General features: G+C 36.0%; 1 protein-coding gene across 2 annotated transcripts; it reads left to right on the top strand.

Annotated features, from left to right (window-relative positions):
• The first annotated feature begins 2,169 nt into the window (after positions 1 to 2,169).
• On the top strand, positions 2,170 to 8,464 carry LOC142543237 (gamma-glutamyl hydrolase 2-like). Of its 2 annotated transcripts, none has more exons than XM_075650365.1 (10): positions 2,170 to 2,663; positions 3,330 to 3,416; positions 3,590 to 3,679; positions 4,312 to 4,406; positions 5,750 to 5,810; positions 6,304 to 6,393; positions 6,512 to 6,574; positions 7,295 to 7,383; positions 7,942 to 8,034; positions 8,193 to 8,464. In XM_075650365.1, the coding sequence occupies exons 1-10, from the start codon at positions 2,205 to 2,207 to the stop codon at positions 8,224 to 8,226; spliced, it is 1,161 nt and encodes a 386-aa protein (XP_075506480.1). In that variant the 5' UTR covers positions 2,170 to 2,204; the 3' UTR covers positions 8,227 to 8,464. The 2 variants fall into 2 exon arrangements, with proteins under 2 accessions (XP_075506480.1, XP_075506481.1); XM_075650366.1 differs by having other exon boundaries at positions 7,942 to 8,044.
• The last annotated feature ends 301 nt before the right edge of the window (positions 8,465 to 8,765 follow it).

The following is an 8,765-nucleotide window of genomic DNA, read 5'->3' as shown; positions in this document are numbered from 1 at the left end:
CATGTCTTGATAATATAAAACTCATGTTAATGATTCACAAAGGGGCTGCCATGGTAGGATACCTTGGAAGGACGTTTTTCCAACATGTTAAGGGTCCATAGATGCCAAGACAAAGGCTGCACACGTATGGGAGAAGGCTTGAACGAAAATTGAATGTTTTATACACTAGCATTTCAGCTAGGAGGAAGCAAAGCGTGCGGCTGTACTAGGGCTTGACCAAGGATCGGGCTGGACGTGGTTAGGTGTGAGGAAGAGTTATAGCACGATTAGGACTCATGCGCGGTGGCTAGGGAAAAGTCCATGCGAGATAGGACTCTTCCCATGCAACCCGAGGGCAGCAGCTGTGCGAAGGGAGTCACGGCTTGGCCAGGGGGTCCAGGCTAGGTCTGAGGGTGGTCCAGTGAGGGTCATGAGGGTTCGGGCTCGGGTGGTGGCTTGGGTAAAGAGTCCTCGTCGAGTGGAGTCTTAGGTTGCATGTCTCGGCTGCAGCTCATGCTAGAACTTGTGGCATGGGCTATGGGCTGGTTACATGGTTCAGGGCTGGTTGGTAGGGTCCCTAGGTGGGCTGGTCATGCCATGGTTCGAGGTGGCTTGGGTGTGGTTCGAGAAAAACGAGAATGGCTCGAAGGAAACTAGATTAGGTTCGAAATAGGGCTAGGGAAGAGAAAATGGTCGAACCATGGTCATAGGGGGGTCGATTCATGGTTCACGAGGGTGGTTTAGGTATAAAAACTCTATGTTTACAGTTTGGGAAGAAAATATTGAAGTTGAATTAATCCTGAAATTAAATGCTTTACGAATTAGTAAATAGGAAATTAATTCGAAAGCCTCGAATTTAAGTTAAATAAAAATATTAAAAATTAAATTTAAGATTAAATAATTATTTGGGATGGTCTAGAGTCAATGAAAGTAAGAAAAGTCAAAACCTAGAAATTATAATCCAAGGGTAAAACGATCATTTTACACCTGAAAAATGTTACATGTCCTGGCAGTGCCCTGAATGCTGTAAATAATTTATGGATGTATGCACACGGTAAGTTTCTAATTCGAGATAGAATTGATTTTGTAGAGGAAACGAAATGTGTGTTGTGTAACGCAGAAAAAGAGACCCAGTTGTTCTTCTTCTGCCCGATTTCTAGGTTTATTTGGAATGAAATTAGACAATGACTTAGCATGAAAAAAATTATGGGCTCAAAAGAGGTGGTCCTCAAAGCATTCAGAGGTATGTATCGAGGCAGCTCCACGCTGGCAAAGATGAGATGCTCGGCCCTTGCAGTGACGGTTTACCATGTTTGGAATGCAAGAAACAGTATCATGTTTGAAAAGGAGAAGTCAGATATTGATGCAACAATTAAGACGATTAAGATACTTATACTGCGTTGTATTTTGGGTTCTATTGATGTATCTTTGTTCTCGGTTTAACTATTTCGTTTAATTATAACTAGTTAATTAGGTTGTGTTATCTCCTGGAGATGTCCAGTATAGTTGTATAATTTCTATTGTTTTTACATTATTAATGAAAGTCATTTCATTTAAAAAAAAAAAAAAAAAGTCACCAGATATGCCCCGATATAATAAGCAACTTTCGAAAGCATTGTTCTAAAAATAGGCCTGGGCGGCTGCCTAAATGCTAAGCGACGGTCGACCGCCTAGAAAAAGTGTATCCAAAGAAGGGAAAGATCACGATAATGATATGGAGTTAATTGAAATAATGATTTAATATCTTAAAATAAATATTTTTTATTTATAAAATACTAAAAATATTTTTTCAAACAAAACCTCATTAAAACGATAAATAGCTTTACAATACCACTTTAACACTATCAATTAAATACCAAATAACTTCTTAACATGGTATTTGAAAATCTACATACCAAATTCTCATCCAACTAATCTAATAAAATAATACTTAGTAAACAAATATATATTTGACACTACAAAATTAGCAATATGATATCCTATTTTATAGAATAAATTATTAGGGTCTTAAGAGTTGTTAAAAAAATAAAAAAAAATTATTTTTTTAATTCAGATAACACGTTAGCAATGAGTCATGTTACATTAATTGGATAAAGTATTATTTTTCTACACGTCAGCAATGATGTAGGGTCGTTTCGTAATTTTCCGTACTCTTCACAACCAATTACTAAAGCAAAGCAGTACAGTGGCCACCCCGTGTCATATCCCCCATTTTGCCCTCTCCGATGCCTCCCCCGCAACCTCAGCCACCGCGGCCTACGCCGCTGTTTGTTCCACCGCTCTCCTTAGGCACTTCCTCCCCCACCGCCACCTCTACTGCCTCCTCTTCAGCTGCTTCTACTTCTCCCTCCTCGTCTGCTTCATCGCACATTTCAGATTACCTCTGGACCACCCTTCTAATTGGTCTCTCTAAGGCAGCTGCTCGGTCGACGGCTCCGTCGCTTGTTTTACCAGTAGACGCCGAGGAACTTCATGAGGCTTCGACTTGCCAGGCTGCTGATGTTAATCTTAATTACCGTCCGGTTATTGGAATCCTCAGCCACCCAGGGGATGGCGCCTCTGGTCGCCTCAATGAAGCCAGTAATGCCTCTTATATTGCTGCATCTTACGTCAAGTTCGTTGAATCCGCTGGTGCTCGGGTCATTCCACTTATTTATAACGAACCAAAGGATATTCTTTACGAAGTAATTTAACTTCTCTCTCGTTGTCCTTGCTTTCTGAATCGAGGTTTGCTGGATGTAATTGTTTCTTTGATTGGTCGATAGTCTTATTTTATCATCCGTCTTAATCATTTAAACTATTTGGTTGCTGTACTATCGGATTGATTATGGGAAATTCTTTGTATACTTTTTTTCGAGACTACAAAAAGTTTAAAAAAAAAACGATTTTTTTGGGTCACCCACCGTGTTCATGTTTTGCTTAGAAAATCAAGATTGAAAAGTATGGTTGAGTATTTATGACGAGGACATTTTGTAATTTGTCGTGTAGACTTCATTTGATGGATGTTGTAGATTCTTTTTTAATTTATGTCCAGTTTTTCTTTCCACCATCCTTATATTGGCGATTCTCAGCTTTATGTAATTGTCACACTGTTGGTTGACGTGTTGATTCTACGGAAATGAGGAAATCCTTAGTACTCAAAGTCGCTCCAATGAAATCTATATAAAGGTGATGGTTCATTTGATATTGATGAAGTTATGCTTCATAGTCAAAATACCATGTCAATCAATGGCATAACAATGAATTTGTTAGCTACCTATAAGTTTGACTTTCGTGATGCATTCACATAGTAGTAATACTATCATGCTCCATGTCTTGATATGTTTTTATTTTTGTAATTGAAATTGCAGAAACTCAATTTGGTTAATGGAGTGCTTTTTACAGGAGGATGGGCAAAAGATGGTCTTTACTTTGAGGTTGCGGAATTGATTTTTAAGGTACACGATAAAATGACCATATCAAGGATCAATTATGAATTTGACACTCGGATATTCTCTGCAACCTTTCTACGTGTCAGTAAAATGTAAAAGAGAAGGCCGTCTCTTTAATTCTTAAAAGAGATGCTGTGAAAATCATCACAATAACAATTTTTTGCTTATTCCTTTTGCAGATAGTTCTAAGGAAGAATGATGCTGGAGATCATTTCCCTTTGCATGCCATCTGCTTAGGTTTTGAACTGTTAACAATGATTGTCAGCAAGGTGAGTTATCGAGGTCCATGCACATGAATTTATATCTCGTTACGGTGACCTCTCATCATTGGAAATATTTCTTACCCCTACCGGAAGAGGAGGAAAATGATGGAAAGAAAGGGAAAAACTACTATTGGAAGATGCCAGCGGACCTTATTTATTCCATTTGATTGTCCGAAAAAATACAGTGTTTACTTGGGCTGGGAAATCACTGATTTAATAAACAAGTCCCCTTTTAGGTGGAAGAACAAGATACCTTTTCTCAGAAGTGTGGCACTGGTTTCTCTCTCTGCCTTTAAAATATTAATCAGACAATATATTGTGAATGTGTGTTCTTAAATTTCTGCTTTAATGTTTCCAGTTTCCAGTATTTTCTTTTTATCTTCAATCTACACTTTGCCACATCTTCTTTAAGTTGATTCTTATAAACTCTTTTGGTGTTGATGATCTCATAAACTATGATGTGATTTTCTAGTTTATTTTCTGCTTCATCCAGCTTCTAGTTGATTTAATTAGGAATTGTTGATGATCTCATAAATTTTTATGTGATTTTCTAGTTTAAGTTCTAGTTTATCCAGCTTCTAGTTGATTTAATTAGATTCCTGTGTGTTGATCTATGGCGTTTCAATATTTGGTTACAGGATAATCGAGTCCTTGAAGAATTTAATGCTGCAAGTCATGCTTCTACATTGCAGTTTGTTAAAAGTATAGATATAAATGAAACTGTGTTTCAAAGGTACTAATTATTGCTTGTACCCAATCTTTTTATATTTCAGTTCCCAAGAAACATAAACATTGACCAAAAAAGTATTAATTGCCACTTTTAACTTGAGTAAAAGGTTGTTTGCCAATTTAGTGATATTTTAGTTGCCTGGAATGAAAGCATAATGTTAAAGCAAAACCTAAAGTTACTGTTAAGATTTATTCAAACATAATTTTGGCATGATGAACTGCCAAACTGTTTAGATCCTTAAACTGTGAATTTTCCATATTAAATCATTGAGTATTTTGTTTCCTTATCATCTGAATCCTGAATTTCATTAGTTCTTATGGAAGAAGAGAACTAATTTACTTATAGTTGGCAATGAGACGCTATTGTGTTAGTTGTTTTTAATGCTCAGAGGAAAAATAATGACATCACAGGCTAAAACAATTGAAATGGTTGAATACAAGTACATGTCTTGCTAAACTGTAGAAAATCACGTGTGAAAAGTTAAAGTTGTTTGAATGGATTGAAATGGTCCCATTTAATAATTCTTCCTGATAGCAGAGAACAATTTACGTATTTGAAGGTCAAAATTTGTTGTTGAATTTGAAGGTCCGGAATGCTTTGGCTTGCTTAGGATATTTCTAATGTATAAGAGACAACTTGCTCATTGAACTGTTGTGAACTTTGTTTTCTTGATCGCAGCAGAGCAGAGGTCATGTGAATTTCCGAATAAATTTTTTTTTTGGATCAATAATTTCCGGCTATTTAGTCCACTGAATTCTGATTGTTTTCCTCATCTTAAAGATGCACAAATTATTAACCTCCATCACATTTACTCCATTTTAACCTCAATAGTTTTATTATTAAAATGCTCGTTTGCGTTCCTCCTCAAGCGTCAACATCAGATATTATATTACAACCTGATTCTCGACCACTTAACTTTTTATATGATGTTAGAAGAAACAAAATCAATGTAGATTGAAGTCCGCTACTTTCTATTTGATTAGTCTGTTTCTCGTGTGCATCAAAGTCCATGTTCCATGTTGCGATTTTCTATGTAGATCCTCAATTTCTTCCGCATTCCGCTGTTTTATGTATATTTGTTTTCCATATTACACTTATTTGCAACTTCATAATTGAGTTGAGTGGAATGATTGCTGGATGAATTTACGTAGTTTTTAACGTGCTTACCATTGGATATCTTGAATGTTTTATTTATCTTCCGTAGTTTACATTCGATGCCTGAAATATGGGAAATATGCCACTGTTAGATGTGAATTTATTTTCCACATCACTCTTATGCTTTGATCTCCAATGACAATCACTTCAAGGGTTTTGGTGACTAAAAGAACTTATTTACGTTTTTGTAGGTTTCCTCCAGTGTTGCTGAAAAAGCTAAGTACGGAATGCCTTATAATGCAGCATCATTGTGTAAGTGGTCTATCCTGCCGATGATCAAGTGACTTTAAATTTATCCATCAGTAATAGGTTTGCAGATTCTCTAGACGACTGACAACACAGTAATGCATTGGAAATCAATCCCCAGTAGTAGTTTACTTCAAATTTAAACTCATGAACCGTTCCAGCATGGAATATAATTTATAAATTAACGGATGTTGGCGGTTTTGTTATTTGGGTGACTGAAATTATTCGTACTGGTGATTAGCAGGTGTAGTACACAACTGAAATATAAGATAGCTGTCATCTACCTGTATTAGTCTGAGCTAACAGTTGCGTACTTTGTATGCATAGTATTTAGGACTGCAAATGGAACAATGTCTTATTTTTTTAAATTTATCAGTGACCAATTTTGGTTTCAAGAATGTTACCAAATTAACTTCAAACGGCCAATTTATATATCATAGAAATGCAGATGACCAAATTATTTTGTTTTTTTCTGATTCTAATATTCCTCATGCTACAGTATGGAATATCACCAGAAAGGTTTCAAAATAATAAAAAGTTGTGCAATTTTTTCGAGATTTTGACAACTAGTGCGGATAAGGATAATAAGGTATTGAGGAATTTTCCTCTGTTGCTTCTTATATTTTAGATTCTATTTCCTGCGGAGTTGTGGCATTTAGAAGGCTGTTAGTTTTGCTTTTAATTACCCTCAGATTAATGTATGTCAGGTCTGTGTCTCAACAGTTAAGGCACGCAGATACCCTGTAACTGCTTTCCAGTGGCACCCGGAGGTACCATAACCCATTTCTTGTGAATTAAACATTTTTACTTTATCCAGAAGGTGCATAATCTCACCCGTTTCCTGTGAATTTAAAATTTTCATTTTTATGCTGAAGGTGCATAATCTCTACCCTAAATCATTGCATTGTGATTATGTAGGGTTCTATATAGTTGCATTTCATACCTTACGTCATTCCTGATTTATGACGGACAGCAAGAACCTATAATGACAGATGGGAACCTGAAAAAGCACCAATTCATGTCTTCTTTTTTAAGAACCAAGCTAAGTTGTGATGATTATTGGGAGGGAGGAGGGTGGGTAGGTGAATGTTAAGCTAATAGAACCTCGGGGGACAAACTTTCCTTTCATGCAAAAATTGTGATGAAAGATCTTAATATGGGATGAGTGAGGCTTACGTGATAAGCTTCAATTTGTAGGATAATGACGTTTTGTGTCGATTCTATGCTGAAACAGTTCTCTCGATATCTCTAGAGCTGAAAGTCTGAAACAGTTCTCTCGATATCTCTAGAGAGTCTTAAGAGAGCTTATATTCGAGAATTGATTCTGTTGGCAAAACAAACAATATATGAACACCAGATTGTTTTCAACATCCATCTCGATCCTCCTCTCATTCCAAATTGTATGACAGGCACTTGCAAATGCATGCATCAATATATAAACATTGAAAATTAGTTGTTTTGGAATACAAATATATGACTCTCTACTGCAGAAAAATGCTTTTGAATGGGGCATACCAACAATTCCGCACTCGGAAGATGCTGTTCAAGTGACTCAACAAGTTGCAAACTTTTTTGTCCGGTAAAACTTCAGCTTGTTATTGTATGAATTTGCAGTGAGTATAGCTTTGGTCTGGCTCATTATCAAGATGGTCATGATTATTGACATGTTAATTGTGTTGGATGCTTGGTATCATGTAAATTTGAAGTGGATATAGTGAAGTTCTGTCTCTGTTATTAATCACCATGTTTTTTGGTTTTTCTTAATGCTTTATAACAGTAATGCATTTTATATGATTATAGTCATATTTTTAAATGTAAAAAATTTAGTATCAAATTCTGTTTGAAGCACGCCATGCAACATCACATGCTTCGTTCCTTTTAAAGAGTTGATCCAACTCAAATCTTTAAAATCTTATGGTTTCTTAAGTGTAGCTTTAATCTGGAATTTAGTACTCAAGTATTTCCGTTCTTTTTGAAAAAGTTCAATCATTTCCAATTTCAAGTATTTCATCTTACTTGTCTTCATATAAGTACATGCTTGCATTTATAATTTACTTTTATCTTGCCTTCTTGATTTATTAGAAGCTGCCAATATAATGACTGTTTATCTTTGTCTCCTTGAAATCTTTTTCCTCAGGGAGGCTAGGAAGTCCTTGAATCGACCATCTGCTCGAAAAATACTTGACAACCTTATATATAATTACAGTCCCACGTATTGTGGAAAGGCTGGGTAAATAAATGTACTATGTTTCAATTCGTCTCTATCACTTGCTCATTTCTTAGTTTCTTTTCTGGATGACGGCTCGTCTTTTTGCCTCTCTGGTTCAGATTTGTTGTAATTTGACCATCAAGTAACGTTGTTTCCTTGTTTTTTTCTTATTTTTCCAGGAGGGGGTTTGATGAGGTTTACATTTTCACCTAGAATCCCTGAACTTTGAACTGCGATTGATGCATAGATTTCGATGCCACAAAAGTTTAGCAAACTGTGAACATTGCAAATTGCTCATCATTTAAGTTATTGGGAGCTGCAGACGCAAGATCCACAACACTTCGAGTGCATGTTTGCCTTAAGCTCTGCTAATATGTAATGTATATATCTGCCTTTTGTCCAAATGTGAATAATGCCCTGTCATTGAGTTAATCCATTATTTTTGTTACTACTTCAAACTGTTTATTACGGTACATAGAGAGTGCCATTGACAGATGTAGGATCAAGATATATAGAACTTGTGAAAGACGAGTTCAAAAAATCTTGTCCTTAAATTTTTCGATGGACATTCTCTGAATCGCCTGTACCTGTAGATTGTCGATGATCTTATCAGCTTCCGGTGTTGGATCTCGGTTTTCTCGTGTCTAATCGCAGCGGAAGTTTTAAAATTTTAATTTTATTTTAATGTTCAAAATATTTGTTTGAGCACTCGTATGGTTTTAATAAAGATAAACATGCGTAGCAATTGGAAT

Source organism: Primulina tabacum, chromosome 4, assembly GCF_025594145.1.
Source record: "Primulina tabacum isolate GXHZ01 chromosome 4, ASM2559414v2, whole genome shotgun sequence".
Classification (NCBI taxonomy): domain Eukaryota; kingdom Viridiplantae; phylum Streptophyta; class Magnoliopsida; order Lamiales; family Gesneriaceae; genus Primulina; species Primulina tabacum.
Note: the sequence above shows the minus strand (reverse complement) of the source record. Positions and strands in the feature narration are given on the sequence as shown.